A 19,585-nucleotide genomic window follows, 5' to 3' on the forward strand; every position below is an offset into this window, starting at 1 on the left:
CCCACTAGGTACAGGGATTATGATAAGGTTTTACGACTTCGGATGTCCAGTAGCTGGCTGGATTAAAAGCTTTTTGCGGTTTGGATATGGTGGCCAGGAATAAGGGGGGTTAGCTTACTATGGAGCCCTAGGCTGGGTAAACAAACAAATTTAGTTATGACCAACAAAGTTGCAGGGCCCCTTTGGTTTACAGCTCGGCCAATTAGCTGGACGACGATGCTGACCTTAATTACACGTGCACTTTTAGTGCAACCAGTGTGCAGTCTCCACAACCCATTTTGCCCACATTTGTTGCAGCTTAGCCCATAATCTGGACATATGTATATATATATATATACCGTATATACATGTGTAGCAGCACCCCCATAACCATAAATGTAAAATGCCACGGGTATGCCATTCCATTCCATTTTTGCCATATTTTTTCCCCTTTTTTTTGTGTTCTACTCAGCTGGCTACGCTTTACACACTTTGTTGGCTCCGTGTCCGGGTCTAAATGTTGCTGCTGGGTTGTTAATATTATTTTATAATTTCGTTTTATTACTCCTACTCCACTCCTACACTGTTGTAAACATGTTGTCGTGAATGGACGCGGATTCTGTGCCATTCGGGTAGTCAAAGTGCGCCATTAAACGTTAAGCAGGCAATGAGGGCAGGGCGTTAAATGCCGAGCGGGGATTTTGGGGGCCAGAGATGAAGACATTTAACCCGACCCACTAGCGCAGCATAGAAACCATGAAAATGCATGCTTTGATCGCTTTATGTGCTTTCCTGTGCTTTTAGCAACTCATATTTCCTTGTAAATCGATTGAGCGTGGAAATCCTTTACCTTCGGTAAAAATCAAAACTAAAAGTTGGCCAAAGGTAAAAGTGGTTAGCCCATTACAGTGCCTGGATGTGCACTAACATAGCACTTTATGATTTTTGTTAACTTTGCTTTCACACACACTTGATCAATTTATACTCCTGGCTTTGTTATTTTCTTCAATGGGATTGTGTAGCTTTGGCATCAGGGCTTACTCATGTGAAAACCGATACAAGCCATAAGCTTGTTTTTGCATCTGTTAGGCTGTTTTCTATTTTTCCCTCTGACTATAAATACAGCTAGGTTCTTGTTGAAATAAAATAGGCTTTCATTTAACTTACTTCCTTTGTTCTTTTCCTTCCATTCACTTTAAACCGAAAAGCGAACTACTTTAAGTAGATTTTTATTGTCAAATGCAATAAACTGTATATGCAAATCATACCGCTAAATTTCCAACTTCTAATGTTAGTGCATCCCTGCGGACATTTTCCTTTACTGCCTTCGTTTCGCAGAACAAATAAATAAATTTGCTGCCTACTTTGCGGCGTAGCTGTAAATTTCGTCTTTCATCAATCGCCTTCTGCGCGACATATTTTTATTGACATTTATTGAAGGCGCAATTCTATTGACATAATTCAAATAGGCAACAACGTGCCACGCAATTCAAACGCGACACAAATGTAAATTGCCTAACTGGGAGAGCGGGAGCGAGAGGGGAGATTACGTGCCGAGCGAGAAGACAAATCAATTTGAAGGAACACAATTTGAGGACCAGGAGTACGTACTACGTAGGAGTCGAAATGATAATGAAGGCACCACATTTTGTCGCCATTGTGCGAGTGACAATGGGCCACAGATAAAAATGACAGCCACAAGCTGGCAACTAAGTCGGGATGAGATCTCCTGGGGGACTATTGTCTCAGGAGCCAAACGATGGCCGCTGGATGCGGAATGGATTCCCGGAATGGGTAATGCACACATTGTGATTGTGGCAAAGAGTTTAAGCAGCTGTTGTCTGCCCGGCGTCTAACTGTCAGACTGCGGCTTATCGCCAGCGTTTTCACAATTTTCCGACTGCCCAGTTGGCCAGTCTGTTTTTTTTTTTTTGCTTTTTTTTATTTGAACATTTTGCTATGGCGGCTGCCAGTTTAATTATGACATTTCATTTCGAGTTCATTGTTGGCCAAATCTCTGGCTGCGCACAAAAGCATGCAACAGTTTTTTGCAACTGCCGCACAAGCGGAAGTACATTTGTCGTCGGCTGCACAGACCGGAAGTTGTATTACACATGTACACATCGCACATGCAGCGCCTGTGTTTATGCCACAAATATTTGAGGGAAACATTTAGGAAGATCTGAAATTAAATTTAATGTAAGAGTGCACTTTAAAGTTTAAATATCTTAAGCTTTCATTTAATCCTTCATTTCATAGAACACATTTTTCAATAAGCAAATGAAATTCAGATTTAAGCGAATAAAGAATTCATAAAATGCAAAGCATATTCTTTCTAATACCACTAATAGCAATACATTATTTTTGCTGCCTTGGTCTGGGAAACATTAGTTCGAAGTTGGCCCGGATAATGAAGCCATTTTCGCCTAGGGTGCCGATTTAAGATGCCATTTATGAAACATGTGCCGGCATTTATGCATATTAAATTAGTCAGCTTAGGCAAATAAACAGGCCAGAGGACCACCGAACCCTTTTTTATGTTCCCGAGAACTGCGTCATATTCCCACACATTTTGCTTAATATTCAGAGGTTCAGCTGGCACCGAAAAAAGCACACTCTGGTGGGAAAACGGAAGGGATCCGTATAATAGTTGTTTGGGGCAACTTAAAAACGCATGTTGGAACTTTTCAAGTGTGAATTGCTCTTCATTTTTGCAGCAGACAGACCCAACGGAAAAACTGGGCGAGCTGAAAGGAACTGAACTGAAAAGGCATTCGTTGCCTACTTTTTCCAGGCTCTGCTTCACTGCGAATGTGGCTGTGTGTGTGTGTGTGTGTATGTATGGGTGTGGGTGTGTGGTCGTGGGTGTAAGTGTGAGTCGCAGTTGTAACAAAAAGAAACATAAAATAAAATGGCAACGGCAGAAATGTTTTATAAAAATTTATATGAGCATAATTTGTAACTGCAGAGGAGAAGAAGAAAAACGCACACGCAAAAAGAAAAGATGGAAAAAGAGATGTTACAACGATCCCTCCTACGGGGCGTATGAGTGTTTTTGCGGCTGAGGGCGTTGGGTGGTGGGCTCTGGGCTAAGGGGCGTGGTCTTGTCAGACAATGGAAACTGAAAATGGGCTGCAGATGTAGAAAATGAACATATTTTCGGCTGTGGCCAAGAAGAGCCGCTCGATTTGAATTGCCAAAAGCGCTGCGGGTGTCTGGCTAATAAATAGAGTACATCCCTGGAAAATGAGAACACAAAACTTCAAAAATGTTTCGCTAATAACTGATGGCATTGCGCCAAATGGACCAGAATAATTTCTCAACTCGATATCATTTTAAGTTTATTTTTCACATAACTTACTTCATAACTACTTTTTCAGAACTACAAATATTTTGCACACCACACGAACAGCAAAGTACAGCAACACACAAAGTAGCAAAATGAAAAAACAAACACATTTCAGCATTATTTATATATATTTACCGTGTTCCATGCCAGTCACTCACGTTCCATAAATGCCAAAACAAAAAACTAGAAAGGATTTCAGCGTGCTTTTTCGAACGAAAGTGATCAATAATAATTAAGAAGAAATTTGCAAGCAATACTGTGGCCAGTGTTTATCAGTTATCTGTTTTCCCCCCTTTTCCCAGCCGTTCTTAGCTGCTTTTTCAGATTTTCCATCTTTGGCATGTGGCACACAATTAAGATGCAAATTGTTTTTGCACAAAATCACTTTTCCCTCTCCGGCAGACAACAACAGGCATATCAGTTTGCCACTTGCCGAACTCTTTCCATTTTCCTAACTCTTTGCAGTTGTTGTTGCTAAGTAACAAAAACAACATCAAATACAACAACAACAAATGCAACAACTGCAAAAGCAGCAACAACCATTGGGGAAAATGCTTAAATGTCGTTCAAGTTTGCGAGTTAAGTGCACTACGTATGCAATCGACACATGTGTGCAACAAAACTCGTTAACACTTGAAAAGTTTCATGTGCCCGAGGGCGGTTCGGAAAATTCTGGGCTCACTGCACTTCGCACACACACACACACACACACATACACACACTCACTCATCCGAACTGAAGGGACGTGTCCCAGAGATACTTCTCTCTATGCGAGTGTGCGTGTGTGTGAGTATCTGTGTGCGAGCAAAGTAATGCTGCTGAAAAAACACTTAAGCAGAATGTTGTATATATTTTGTAACCGAGTGAGGCGCAGAGTTTAGTTTGCCTCCATTTACTTCGTTAGATAAATCTTTGCGTGACTGTGTGTGTGCGTGTGTGTGTTAGCCAGCACGAGTGTGTGTGTGTGTGTTGGCCTCTGGGCATCTGGTAATCGTTGGGGCTGAGACCCGATTGACAAGTAGATGATGCCTGGAATGCAAATCCTGTGCTCGCTCAAAGAAACTCTCGGCAAATTGCTTAAAAGCATCACTTGACATTGGCCATTGCAGCTAGAGTTTCCAAAGGACTTTACTTCGTAAAAGTAGTAGTAACGGTAGTAATTAAATAGTTCTACTCTTCCCTCTTGTACTCTTGCTCTATGACCTGATTTAATTCATTTAGTTCATAAACTGATATTGGTATCTTTTTATAACATACGTGTAATGCAATCACGAAAATCTGTAACATTTGATTTTTCTGACTTGTATAGCTTCTAAATTCCAAGATATGTGAAATATTTATTTCAAAGTAAAAGTATTAAGAGACAAGGAGCAGATGGCGGTGTTGTTGAGCCGCCGGATGCAACTTGCTGGATTGGCGCGGCGTGCCACGCCCACCGCCGTCCAGTTGATGCACGAGAATCCGAACGAGATGTCGCTGCTCGAGATGCTGGGTACCACCAATCTGCGCAAGAGCACGCCCAAGGACTACCGCATCCTGCGCGAGATTTTCAACTCCTTCGAGCGCTACTCCGGTGTGGGCAACAACATTCAGTTGACCCTGCCAGAGCGAGCGGCCAACGAGCTGATCATGTGCGAAAAGAAGCGGGAGTACGAGAAGGGCATCATGGATCCCTCGAAGTTTGCGCCGGGACACCACATCTTCCAGGTGCTCAGCAAGGTGAAGAAGTCGCCGCTCTTCCAAATCCTGAGAAGGATGCCCAAGGGTGCGGCCCTCAAGGCGCACGACACCTCCATGTGCAGTTCGAGGGCGGTCATCAAGTTGACCTATCGGGAGAACCTCTGGGTGTGCACCACCCAGAACGGCTGCCGTGTGGAGGAGTTCCGATTCGCCAAGGAGAAGCCCAAGGATATCAATTTCGAGAATGGCGAGTGGCAGCCGATGGAAAAGCTGAGGGAATTGCGAGGCGAGGAGAATCTCAGAAAGTATTTGCGAATGCGACTCAGCATGTACCCTTTGGCCAGCTTCACGACCAATGCCCACGCCTGGCGCCACATGATGGGCATCTTTCATCTGCTGGACGGTCTACTACAGTATGCCCCCCTTTGGGGAGACTACTACTACAGTGCGCTCCAGGAATACTACGCCGACGGAGTCCAATATGTGGAGGTGAGAACTGTGATCCCGGAACTCTACTGCCTGGATGGGAGCCGTTTGCCCAAGCGGGAAACGGTGCAAATCTACAAGGACACACTGGAGCGATTCAAGAAGGATCATCCAGGATTCATCGATTCCAAGCTGATATACGCGCCCATTCGGCATGTGCAACCGGAGGTAGTGGGCAAATACATTAAGGAGTGCACCGAACTGAATGTAAGTCTTAGTCAAGTTATAATTGCTTCCCTTATTGCTAACAAAAAAACTTATTGTGATGTTTTGCTAACTACTTGTAGTTGACTTCTCAGTCGAATCTAGAAAAGAAAGGGCAGTGCCATCTAATTAAAACTCATTTCAGAAAGAGTTTCCCAGCTTTGTGGTTGGCTTCGATTTGGTGGGTCAGGAGGACGTGGGTCATCCGCTGAGCCAGTTCGCAGAGGAGCTGCTCAAGCTGCCCGACCACATCCACTTTTACTTCCACGCCGGCCAGACCAACTGGTACGGATCGCACGTGGACCAGAATCTGTTGGACGCCATTGTGCTGGGCACGAGGAGGATCGGTCATGGCTACACGATCACCAAACATCCGGTGCTCATGCGGCTGGCCAAGTACCTGAACATTGCCCTCGAGGTGTGCCCGGTGTCCAACCAGGTGCTCCAACTGGGTTCCGACTATCGCAGTCATCCCGCTGCCACGCTGATCGCCGAGAACGTGCCCATGGTGATCGCCTCCGGCAGTCCGGCTTTCTGGCGAGCCGCTCCTATGTCCCATGACTTCTACATGGCCTTTCTGGGCATCGCACCCATGAATGCCGACCTGAAGTTCCTCAAGCGAACCGCCAAGAACTCCATCAAATACAGCTCGCTGAAGGACGAGGCCAAGGCCGAGGCGATGGAGAAGTGGAAGAAGGATTGGGATGAGTGGATCGCCAAGATCGTCAGCCAAAAGCAAAAGGATGATCAGACTGAAAAGAAGTAAACCGCAAACCAGTCGGACTAACAAATTGATATTGTGTTTTTATATACATATTTAAACAACTCCTACCAGAGTTGCATGATTTCAATCATGAAACTTTACAATTAGACAAAGTGCCGCAGACGTATTTGGATGTCACTCGATATTCGACTTTTTCATAGTTTTTCCCCAGTTCGAATTCGTACCTGAATTTGCGCAACATTGTTGGAGGGACCACAAACTTTTCCACTCACGCACTTCGGAAAGCCCCAAAGTCAATGACCAATGGCAAAATGGGGGAAATCTTCGGGATAAACCTTGAGCTGCACTTTCAGTCGCACCGCAAATTGTTTGAGTTTCCGCTTCATGATTATTTCAGGCAAACCAATAAGTTTCTTGCCAACTTTTTATTGCATACTTCGCTGCGGGTGATCGGGTGATGGGGGGGCAGGGGGTGGTGCGAGCGAGGAGGGGTCATGCAAATGTCACAGAAACTAACACTTCCGGGTCCTATATGTGTTGGTACTAATTTCATTGACTTCCATTTCCCACACACACTCGCACGCATGACAAAGTTGTTGGAGGGCGAGGAAGTTAAGGAAAGTCTTCGATACGATCAAGAAAATAAACTTTCTGCCCTGCCTGCCGTTGCTTATAATTAAAAACTTTATTATTTGTTTAACTTTGCCCGCAGCTGTTGCACATTTGACAGACAGAGATGGGTAAGTGTGCAGGAAAATGGGGGAAAACTCTGTTCGCAGCCCCACAAGAATTACCAGCAATTATCAAAAAAAGTTTCGCTTCATTTATCGCCCGAAAGTCACTCAGCTTTCTCCATACTCCAGTCACATTTTTCGGTCTGTCCAATCTACCAATACAGGAATACAGAAATTGGCAGCCATGTTTCTGTCAACTTTTTAACGATGCAAAAACACATTTATGCCACAGCGCTCCTGGCGACGTCTAATTTGCAAATTCATGAATATAAAGTGGCCTCGAAATGCCAAACAAATTAATCAAATATGCTAATTTCTCCTTTTTTACCGAAACTCACACAGGCACTCGGCAATCATTATTCGCGTTAAAAATATGCGTAAAAAGGAGAGATTTGCAGCGAGATGGGAACCTGTGCATCTGCCACGGAGATCTTAACCAAAATTAAAGGCGACTGCAACTGCAAAATACCAAAAAGGACAAACCCACTTAGGCCGTGGGCCTTATTATCCTTAAACTTTTTCTATTTGATAACTGCCACGCAAGTTGTAATATCAAAAATGAGATCGGAACTCAACTTTATAAGCCACTCAATTTAGCCAGTTGCTGTGTTTATCGTGAATAAACTACGTTTGATAGAAGTATATAAATTAATAAGTATACTATATATATCTGTAGGAATTATAAAGCTAAGTAATAAGTATTATTTAAAATTGTCGCATTGCCGTCCCACATTTTTTTTAGCACACATGAACGGCTAAGTATACAGATTTCCATATAGATATAAGTTCTGAACTGCCATAAATCCAGAAATCCCTTTCCCCCCCCAGACATGAATTTCTACCCAATTTCCCTGGCACTCTCTCTTTCCCTGTTGCATTTTGATGTCTTGCTTTGGCATCTAAAGTCCAAAATCATCATCATGATGCTGGCTAGGATGGGGATTGGCATCAGGATTGAGTTGAGAATGGCATGATGACCATGGAGGCATAAAGCGCAGTTAGTTTGCATACAAATGGCATTTGGAAATGTGCAAGAGGATTGCGCAAAAATCAACGCGACATGCCAAACAGGACAAATAATGTGCATAAATTTATCCCCAGATGGGTGGACCACCAGCCAAAGATTGGACGTATAGATTGCACGGAGTGTTGGTCCACAGCAATAATAAAAAAGCAAACAAGTGCTGGCCAATATGTTGCACTGGATGTGGCAATGGGTATGGGTATGGGTATGGGTATGAGTCTGCGGATGGAGCTCCTGATGATGATTAGATTGCTGCATGCGAAACTGGACAGGACTGGAAGATTGGCCTGGTTTGGGCAAGGAGACAGCCACATAATAACGCTTATGTCCTGGACATTAGCATGGCCAAAGGACTCGGTGGCTGGACGAGGTTGGATGAGGTTGGATGAGGTTGCTGCCGTGTGGACCAACTGATTGGCATCGTCGCTTACACTTCGTCTTCTCCGTTCATCTGAATTGATCAAAGTATCAAATATGCAGACAGACTGGAATTTTTCGTAATATGGATGCCGGTGGAAAACGAGTCAAAGGGGAGTTTACCGTACAGTTCTGACCTTATATACACACTGTCTGCTTGTGTGTTGTATGTGAATGCATAGATCGTTGTGCTTTGCTCTAATGGTGTTGGTTTCCTTTGATAAGATAAATAACTGGAATACAAATGGTTTTGAATTCGTCGAGATGGATTGAGTGGTGATTGGGTTTGTATTCATAGACATGGTGTCATCACATTTAATTAGCTGCATTTCTTTAAGAATGTGGTTTTAATCATCTGGGGTCATGAAAATTGTGAAATTTGAGAAAAGAAAGAATTACATTTTCCATCAAGGAGATATTTTTACTGCTATTGAAAAAAAACGGATTAATTTTTATCAAAAAAACTACAAAAATATTTTTTGTGAAAAGTCGGATATTTTCAATTGGCGTTTTCGGCATAACTTGGTCAAAAATGACCGCACAGCTAAAATAAAGACTGTTTTGTGCTGCTAATAAACATAGCTAACTATTTCTATCCTTACTTTTCAGATATTTGAAAAAAAAAATTTTACAAATTTTTGCATTTTTGATAAGGGGTACCATCATCAAAATTTGCGAAAAATTGACAAACATTAGCATTTCAATGTATGTACATGGATCGATAGGGAATTTTGTTACGAATTCAACGAGGTATGGCATTCCACTTTTGGACAACTATTTTTACTGCTATCGAAAAAAAACGTATTATTTTTTTTTTAAAAAACGAAGAAAATATTTTTTGTAAGAAGTCGGATATTTTCAATTGGCGTTTTCGGCATAACTTGGCCAAAAATGACCGCACAGCTAAAATAAAGACTATTTTGTGCTGTGTGTTTCTAATATTTTGTTTCTAATATTTTCGGATATTTTCAATAGGCGTTTTCGCCATAACAATGGCCGCACTGCTAAAATAAAGACTGTTTTGTGAATTGAGAATTGGATTTGTCTCGAATCAAAAAACGTGCTGTTTATAGGTGTGAATGAAATTGTTTGAATTTGCTGTAGCAATTGAATAAAATTAACCAAATACTTTCATAGTTGGCAAGTGTAGGGAAAGGCTTTAACACATATGCATATAATAGCCTTTATTCCGGATATCAATTTAACAATTAACGTAAATCGTTTTTGCTCACAGACGACGCAGTTACCATGCCAACCAATAGTTTATTGTTTAAAGGGATCAACACGACCACAAGCACAAACACACACGCCAATTCACATACAGAAGCGGTATAATTGCATTATATTTCACCATTTCCATGCAATTTTCCTTTTGGCTGCCATTGTCTGCTTCGAGTGAATAGCGCCATCTGTTGGCACGCAGGTTAAAGTGGTTGACAATCAAAGGACTCTGGCAGATTGTGTTTCGTATAGCGATTGCAGCTACCAAACGAATTTGCAAATCATCAAATATAATTTCTAAACAAATTACAAACGGACGGCCGCAGCTCGAAAAGTTGGCAATGCAATGTACCATACAAATTGCCAGTTGTACACAATGCACTTTAAGCCCATGTGGCACTGTGCGTGTATCTTCTGAACATTTACAAATTATGCCATAAATGTATCCTCGCCGCACAACACACGCACACACAGGGACAAAGATGATTTGCCGCTGGCATTAAATTTCACAGAAGGATTTTCGGGACGGAGGCGCATTGTGTGCTTACCACTGCAGTTGCATTCCCGTTCACTGATAGCCGCTTTCCTGCCCGCTGCTGGCTCTGCTCCTGACTCTGCTCCTGACTCTGCTCCTGACTCTGCTCCTAATTCTGCTTCTCATTCTGATTCTGATTCCGAATCCGATTCGGATACGGATACTGTTCACCCAGCGCCGGCTAAATCATATGCAAATGCATGCGTATGACATTTGGGCTCGAAATTTTATTGTCCGCTCCGGTTGCTAAATTATTTAGAGCCTGATTCCTGTTGCCATGGCGATCCAGGGCGGGGATGGGATGCACTGGGGAAAAATCTGTGCTTTTAAGTCTGCTAAAGTAGAAATCTTAACCGTAGGCTAACGCAAAACTGCGCCTTTAATAGTTAATAGTTAGTGCTTAAAAATCATATAAACAGTATATCACTATGTAAGCCATTTGCATTTGCTATTAAATAGCAAGTTGAATTGACCTCTTATTTTCCTCAGTGCCAAACGACAACATGCATTTTGGGCTGTGCCAACACCACAGACAACCGCATAATTTATGCAAAATGCGTATGGGAATGCGTGTGTGTGCGTGGGCGTAACATTGTCAGTGTGTACGTGTGAGTGTCGCAAGTTTTAGTTGCTTTTTGGCATTGAAATTGAGCCGAGCTTTTTGGGCCTGTCTTTCAATTTGACATAAAACCTTTGCCGTATCCTTTTTTTGGCTCACGCATGACACTTTATGCAAAGTGCTCATCCCTTCCCCGCCTCTGTTTTTCCTCCTCTCCCTGCTCTCCCTCCATTTCCGGTCTCCCTTTTTTGGGCGTATTTCACGCCCTTTTGCCACCACACATCATAATAAACGAAAGAAAATGTATTTTCCCATATACATACGTGTATATATTGCCCTTGAAGAATATCTCCCGCAAATGAGCCTCGCAAATTTTCTTTTCCTTTGCGCATCTCTTTTATGAGCAGCCAGCCGTGTGTAAAAAAAAAACAGAGAAATTCAAACAAAAGTTCATTACATTTCGAATCCTTTGCTCAAAGAGGTTGTAAAATATATTTTTTGCTGTTGGAAATAACCAAAATAAATTATATTTTTACTAATTTTTAAATAAAAGTTACAATTTAACTATTACATACTAACATTTTAAACATCTTAGCAAACAATTTTTTACACACAATATACTTCTTGCTTAAAGTGCCTTGCAGGACTCCAAAGTCCCACCATTTTACCAAGAATCGTTAGGGAACTGACGTGGAAAACCGGGAAGTAAATTGTGAGGAACCCGCAACTCAGCTCGTTGGGCAGATAAGCAAACAGATTTATGACTGCATTTAGGGGTAAGCATTTGCAGTGAGCTCTCGTTTGCCTCTCAACTTTTGACTCTGGAGACCTTTAAAAATGCAGAAGACAACACTCAATTCGTACGCCGTCATTCGTAATTAAAACGAACCACTCACGTACTTTTGCCAGCCAGACAAACAGAGCCAACGACTGTCAAAAGTCGCCTACAAATTTTGCGTCCGTCCTTCTGTCCATCTGTCCATCCGTCCAAATCCTCAAATTGACAGCCAGCCGAATGGAGAGGGTTATACGTATGTGTATCTATATGGGGCGAAGGAGATGGCCATGCCGGACATGGACACACAATAATTTAGTACGTAATAGACACGACCCTGCCGAGCCGGAGTCCCTTGTCCGTTTGTCCGGAGAGCGCTGTCCGTTGTCCGTAGTCGCACCAACAGACAGATGCTAGACAACTACGGTTGCAGCCCTGAACTTGTTCATTAACACAAAACATAAGCCGCCAGACAGACATGTGAATGATGAAGCACGAGCGAGTCGGCCAAGTGGAGTGGGTGACGGCCAAATGGACAGGGATACTCGTAGTTATCATAAATAGTGGAACTAGGGTTGGTCGAAAACAACATAAGCTATGCTATATGGAAATTACTTATATTGTAATAAACAAATGATTTCAGCTAAAGAATAATAACATACTAAAATAATTATGTGCTTACTTAAGCAAAAAAAATTGAGTTCGGTCTACAATGTATTATTTTAAAACACTACATTTTAATTAGATAACATAATCCACGTACTTTCTTAAGCTCATCTCTATTTGCCCACATATCATGCACTCCAACAAAAAATGGGGTTCAGTGTTTCAGGCCCTCAGACCATAGTTCAAGTGCCATTAAAATCGAGTCTTGGCACTCGGGCATCTGCCAATGTGAAGGGAACCTAGGATGGGCATGGCAATGGCAATGGCAATGGAGATGGAGATGGGATGAGGGGGAAGTTTGTGCAATAAATTAGTAGCAAAGTTGGCTCGGACCCGTGACTCCCGCACCAACTTCTTGGCCGACTCGCACTGGGCAAATATCCGACTGCGGAAATTGCAATGAGACACGTGATCATGGAGACTCGACTACATCCGCTTGCCAGACAAATAAATCTTCATTTTGACTTGAACTTTTGCTGCGGTCCGTCGGCCAAAACGAGAAGTTGCTAGCAAATTAACAGCTGTTGCGTAGCTGTGGTTCCGAGCTCTGTGCTTCCGAGTAGTCCTGAGTTCCTGAGTTCCAGAGTTCCTGCGGCTTCTCAGGTGATTTACGGCCAAGTTGAGACTCGGCTAACGGCGTCTGCATATTAATATGTGACTTGGCATTTTACTTTCTACGCCATGGAACTTGCAATCAAATCCGACTCCTGCACTTTCCCCCAGACGCATTCCATTTCGCTTTATGCCTCAAACTTGCCCTCCGCTCGCAGCACGTTTTATTGTTGTGCCGGCCAATTTGTGACGAGTGAGTGCATATAATAAAGCAAATTATATTTCAAATTCAAATGCTATGCAGTCGAGCGGAAGGCGTCTCAAGAGCCGGGCCCCCAACGATAACGTAGCTGAGAGCACGGACTACGTATACGCCACGTTGTCTAGTTGGCCAACGTGACCGTGGCCTCTGCGACTGCTGGTTGCGAAAAGTATGTTACAATTATTTTCATCAAAAATTCCCCGTCGCGCACCACGCAAAATGGTAGCTTGCAATTTGTCTTAAGATATACAGATCATTTTAAAACACAAATATCTTTAGTTCCTAATAAAGCACTTAAAACTTTTCACTAGCTACAAATTATTTTGCTAAACAAGCATAATTAAAGTAATAATAATGTAATGATTTGAGCAATCACACAGTTAGGTAATACTGCTTAAAAAACGTAATTAATACATTTGTATTAAGTTTAACCATAATCTCTAATGTAATATCATCAGATATGGCACATCAATCAATTATACTTTGTGACTTTTCAATTTTTGCAGCTAAATTGCCTAATGGATGTTAAACCGTTTGATTTTATCTAATTGCATTTTAATAAAAAAAAACCGTTTTTTTCTAAGCTGAATGCAAATAGTGGTTGCAATCACAGGATACAAAGGATAGTCTTCCGTAATAATTTAATTTAATCCTATTAGTTTAATTGGTCGCCTGGACATCATTTGTGTGCATTTTTTTGCCATTGCTCCTGCAGTTGTTGTTTTTCTATGCGATGTACTACAACATGAGGGGCAAAAAGCAGAACAAAACCAAAGTGCACTTGAAATTGTTGATGGGCGAAGTGAGTCTTGTGACTTGTGTGTGCGTCAGAATATCCTTTCATCAGGACTTTCCTGCCCAACGGTTGCATCCGCATGCTTAAAGTTTTGTTTCGGGTTTTTCATTTTTTTCTGGTTTCGTTGTCAACTTTTCCCTTTGTTTTGCATTTTAGTTGCCCCCCCCCGGCTTCTGACCCCTCGGTAAACCACCTCAGCCTGCCCCCCGATAGCCCGCCCAATTCCCCAGAATTGGGAAAAGCATTTCGAAAATGCGGAGAAATGAAAACTTCTGGCCCCGGCCTGCAATGCTGACCGATGTCGACATCGTTGTTGGCCAGCCGCATGGCATAAAGAGCGACAGTCCGCAGGACATTTTATATTTAATTTACAGTGTGACCGCAGCTGGTTTCCGTCCATCTATCTGTCTCTTTTTCGCCGGTATCTCCCTCTCTCTCTCGCTGTCGGTTCGTCCTTAAATGTGCATATAATACCATCCATTCGCTGTGCGAGTGCATTTAATAAAGTGCAGTGCGGCTATGAAAATGAGTGGGGAGTTCAGCCATACATTCGTTGATTTTCACTCTCTGGACTTTCCCGCATCATTGTTTCTGTTTGTTCTCGCCAAAACGGTCAGAAATTAATTTCTAATTCCCATTATGGTGGTCCAGTTGGCCGAAATCTACCAGATACGCTATCCATTAAGCAAACACGTACATATATATTTGAACGAGAGTTGCATTAAATAAAGTTCCAAATAGGCTTTCGGCCGTTCAAAGTGGGGATTAGCGAGTGGGCGGCTGAGAGGGGATGCTGGCCGTGGGGGCGTGGCACAATCACAGTGGCCTAGAGTTGCCACAACAACAACTGAAATAAGCCCAACAAATTCGAATGGGAATTAAAAAGGAAAACTTGAAAGGGATGCAGCGATAAAAGTACTTTCAATGCTCTTCAAAAGAACTTGAACATTTCTAGGGAGTCGAATATGGGATTTTCTGTTAAGTACATATATATTATAAATTTAACACAAACTTTAACAAAAAAAACTTAAAAATAACAATTTGGTATACAGTAGATGCACATATGTATATTCCAGGGCATAAAATAGGCCATATCCAGAATGCGTGCCACACAAAATTTCATTCTCAATTATTTTTGCCCTGCATCCACTCGACAATTTCCTTTTTACTTTTTTGAGTTCCTGAACTTGTGGGAATTTTAGCAAAAGGAAGGAGGAACATGGGCCGGCATTCTGAATTGATGGCGAGGATTGGATGAGCTGAAGCCGGCCAGGTCCATGTCCACGTCCCATTCAGTGTGCAGTCGTCCACACTTTTATTGCTTTAATTGCGCACCGAAGCGCAACAAGAATCGACGCACATCCCTCTCGCATCCAGGACACACATGTTGCTAATGAAGTTTCTAACAACATTTCAACTCATGTCAGATCATAATCTGTTAATCTGCGAGGCCCAACCCACGGCCCAGGATGTGGCACATAGCTGATGTGGCATAAAAGTAAACTGGAGCATGTTGACAACTGTACTCAAAACACTTCAATCCCGAGACACTCGAGTCCTTTTCGTTTTTTGAACCAGATGAGGGAGGTATACAAGTAAATGATGATGGACTTATACTTTGTCATCGAAGGGCGGCAGTCAGTGTCGGACTTATGATCAAAAGGCTGAGTTCAGCAGTCGAAAAGTATGGCTATTAGAAGAAAGCTAATGAAAGGGGAATACTCGGCTGTCGATAAATATATAGGCGGGTACCTTAGTTAAGGTAGAAAAAGCTGGTGAAAGCAACCAAATCCTGTGGAACTTTATCTCTGCAGGAAATGAGTATAAGTTAGGTAAGCAGCATTTTGCTGTTGCCATTGCTAATAATTTTGAGTGCCTTAGAAATAAGTTAACCTATGGAGCTAACATAAACTTACCTTCAATTGGTACTAATTAATTAACTCGAAGTTAAAATTGCCTTCGTTTCGTTTCAATATTACAATTTACTAATTTGATCGATTGACTAAGCTGCCACTGAAACATAGAGCATTGATAATATCCTTTAACAAATACAAACACAAATAAAGGCTGGCAAATACAAGCACTAGCACACACACACATTTGCAATTTGAGCAACATGTCAAAGTAAACAAACACTGTCAATGGGAAAACTACTCGAGGGGGTTGGCAAATTAAGGGGGTGGCGCTGGCGCTGGAGCATTTGTATGTGTTATGCTTACGCCTCGATTGCGCTGGAAAATCAACAAGCCCATCGATGGACTATTCATTGACGTCTAAGCGCCGAATGGGTGTGTATTTTAATTAAACCTGCTTTTCGAAGGCATTTATCAGATGCAGACAGGATGTGCACCTCAACGCACCACGCCCACCGACCCTCCACTATCAGGTGCTACAAACAAAAACTAGAAAATGCTAGCGTGGAAAAAGCACGGCAACAAATGGAGATCATATTAGAAAAGTGGCTGGAATGTTTATGTGATCCATGTCGCAGGAAAGTATTGTGCATTAAAAATGTGTATACAAATTACAAATAAAACTCATTAAATACAAAATTTGCTAAAGAGATTTTGGTTGATAGAAATAGACATACCATTCGATTAATATTTTTATAGGATAATAGTATATGTCAAAATTATTATTAGATAAATATGTGTTTAATTTACAAATTAACATACATACAGAAAACATTTGAAAAAGAGTTATTATTGAAGTACACCAAGCGTTTTTCTAAGTACATCGAATAGCCATTCAAGCTAGAACCCAACATGTTTCACTGTTAATGGACTTTCGATATTTGCAGGAAGTTATGGCAGCCTGATTTATGTCCATGCCTTTTACCTTTGGCTGGCGTCCACCAGGTGAAGTCGTTTAATTATTGAACAAGAGGGGCTAACCGAGCCAATGGTGGCTGGCTGGCAATCAAATTTGGAATGGTTTGGCATAAAAATTGTAAGCAGATATCCATTGGCATGCTGCCATTGCCATTACTTACTAACATCAAATAAAACTCCAGTTTACAGCCCGGCACATAAAGTTCTCCAATTGAGGGAAAATCGAGAAAACACAGAAATCAAAGTAAGCACCTAAGCGGCTTATGCAAAAGACAATCGAACACCACCCATCCTTACTTCTAGATCTTCTTCGCATTTTATTCTTATTTTACAATGCCAATAGGCAAAAAGTGTTAAACAAAATTTGCGTCTGGCGTTTATTGAGTGGAACGAACGCCTCAGTTCGAGCTGAATGGAAAATGTAAAAATCTAACCAGCCACTCGCAGGGTAAAAGCAAAAGTTTAAATTACTTTCTAGTGAAACTTTGATCCGCAACAAAAAAAAATAGGCTAAAAGCAGATTGCCAGCGAGATTAATGCTTAAAGCGTAAAGGGTAAAATGCTGAATTGTTAAATAACTAATGCATGGGCAATGAACTTGCGAGCAAAAGTTTTAGCAATTTATCTGTGCACCCCTAATTTCCCCTACCATAGTTTTCTTGAAAATAATATGAATTTCGAAAAATACAACGAATACAAAAATACAACAAACTTAATAAAAATTAAGTACAAGTATGATCCAATCTTAGACCTTGTGAAAAAGAATACAAATGTACCTAATTGGATAGGACCCAAATAATGTACTCAATTATTATTATAGAACTTTTTAAAAGAGGGTAATTTTCATTCGAAATGAAAAACTATTTATTCATAAGTGCAATTGGTACAGCATTTCTTTTTTTATAATTATATAATAATACAAAAAATATTGAAAACTGCTTACAAGTAATAATAAAGTTTTATACAAAATGTGGTAAATAATTAAATGATTGCTGTTTCTTTTCGAATAAAAGTAAACCTCCCAGGTTAGCAAGAAAAGTGACATATTTAATTTATCATACGTACAATTCATTTTTTATTCAAACTATAGTCAATACTAAAAACTAATATTTGCGGTTTATTTTAATTATAAGTGGGAGCCCGATCGATGGACGCGGCCTCCAGAATAACCTTCATTATCTTGTCCTTCGCAAACTCGGAGGCGTCGGCGTTCAACTGTCGCAGTCGGTCGGCCACAAAGTCCCCGAAGATCTGGGCGCTGTCCTTCTGAGTGCGCAGCGCATTGGCCACCGCCTTGTTGACCATGTCCTCGTCCATGATGCTGATGGTGGACATCTCGCCCTCGCCTTCAACCTCGTCCTCCAGCCTCTGCTCGCCGCCGCCGGTCAGGGAGCACGAGGAGAACATGACCTGCTCCGGTTCGTAAAGGGCCAGATTCTCAATGATTTGCTCGTAGTCGACGGACTGATCCGAGACGCTGATTTTCTCCTTCTTCACTGGGGAAGTTTTTGGCTGTGCCTTCACCTTGACCTTGTAGGGTGTGGCGCTGGAAGTGCTGGCGGATGACCTGTTTAAGTGGCTGCCGTCCGAGGGTTTCTGCAAAGGTAATGGTGGTGGATCCAAATTAGGCGGGATTTGTCGCAAGCGGTGTACACTTACGAGATGCGGTTTGAGGTCCAAGTGCTTCATATGCTTCTTGGTCGCCGCATGGGCACGCAGATCGCTGATTTTGGTGTTTACGCAGCATTTGCAGAAGCGGCAATGCGCTCGGTAGGAGTCGTCCGGATCCCGTCGCAGCCACGCACGAAACTCCTCCATTTGCAGCCACACATCGCGCAGTTTTTGCTTGTAAATTTTCATAATGCGGCTAGTAAAACGACAGAAACGCAATGGAAATTAATTAAAACACGACGTACAGCAACAATGTAAATGCAATAGTGATGACAATAACAATGCGAGTAGAGACGCCTGCCGCCAGTGTTGCCAGTTTGCTGGCAGAAAAAAAGCTGTTTCTAGCTGTACAGAAAATAAAGCTGTCTTACTCAGGGCGAGAAAAGCTTTAAAAAAGCTAAAACGTCACAGTGCGCCTGTGTGCTTTTCGTGCGGCATAAATATGCCCATGTACTTGGCTTAATTATTATCTTCAATTAATAAATTATTTATTGTATTATATTTTAATATATACAACCTTTATATTAAACCTATATTTCAGTCCAATATACTTTTAATTTATATATTATTGATGGCTCGAAAGAAGCCAGATTTTTGCGGAAATTAGCTGATCTGGCCACATTGTCATCTCTAAATATCGCTATAGTTGTGACGCGATGAATACTTACTATCGTGTGCAGCCACTCACTGATCGTGGCATGTCGATAGCACTGTTATCAGCTTATCGATAGGCCGCGATCAAATATTGCGTTTGAAAATTTTATTTTAGACGGTTGTAAAGTTTTTAAAAAAGATCTTGCAATTTTATGACATGGTATTTTACTTAATTGTGAAACCCGTTACCAAGATCATTATTTCACAGATATACTACAATTTTAGAATACAAAACACTAGCTATCCACTTTTTTTTAATATTACACTCTTACAAATCGAAACAAATATTGTGGTTCTTTTTTATTTAGTTAGTGGGAACTCACCCGCCATACGATGTTCTTTGTAGTGGGGCTTCCGGGCATTGGCAAAGGACTGTCGAGCTGGCAGACAAACAAAACTCAACCGCATACAACCCACTCAATTGGAGTTGGCCCTTTAAAAGTTCATTCGTTTGTAAATAATTTTT

General features: G+C 41.7%; 2 protein-coding genes across 3 annotated transcripts; one reads left to right on the forward strand and one right to left on the reverse strand.

Moving 5' to 3' along the window:
* The first annotated feature begins 4,625 nt into the window (after nt 1-4,625).
* LOC120446830 (adenosine deaminase 2) lies at nt 4,626-6,599 on the forward strand. 2 transcript variants are annotated; one of them, XM_039628012.2, is made up of 2 exons: nt 4,626-5,701; nt 5,844-6,599. In XM_039628012.2, the coding sequence occupies exons 1-2, from the start codon at nt 4,703-4,705 to the stop codon at nt 6,462-6,464; spliced, it is 1,620 nt and encodes a 539-aa protein (XP_039483946.1). In that variant the 5' UTR covers nt 4,626-4,702; the 3' UTR covers nt 6,465-6,599. The 2 variants fall into 2 exon arrangements, with proteins under 2 accessions (XP_039483946.1, XP_039483947.1); XM_039628013.2 differs by having other exon boundaries at nt 5,782-6,049.
* Nucleotides 6,600-17,840: 11,241 nt separating this feature from the next.
* On the reverse strand, nt 17,841-18,766 carry LOC120446656. Its single transcript, XM_039627728.2, has 2 exons — nt 18,454-18,766; nt 17,841-18,390 (listed from the first exon to the last, which is right to left on the reverse strand). The coding sequence occupies exons 1-2, from the start codon at nt 18,652-18,654 to the stop codon at nt 17,917-17,919; spliced, it is 675 nt and encodes a 224-aa protein (XP_039483662.1). The 5' UTR covers nt 18,655-18,766; the 3' UTR covers nt 17,841-17,916.
* Nucleotides 18,767-19,585: the final 819 nt, after the last annotated feature.

The sequence above is a fragment of the Drosophila santomea genome, chromosome 2R, assembly GCF_016746245.2.
Source record: "Drosophila santomea strain STO CAGO 1482 chromosome 2R, Prin_Dsan_1.1, whole genome shotgun sequence".
Lineage (NCBI taxonomy): Eukaryota > Metazoa > Arthropoda > Insecta > Diptera > Drosophilidae > Drosophila > Drosophila santomea.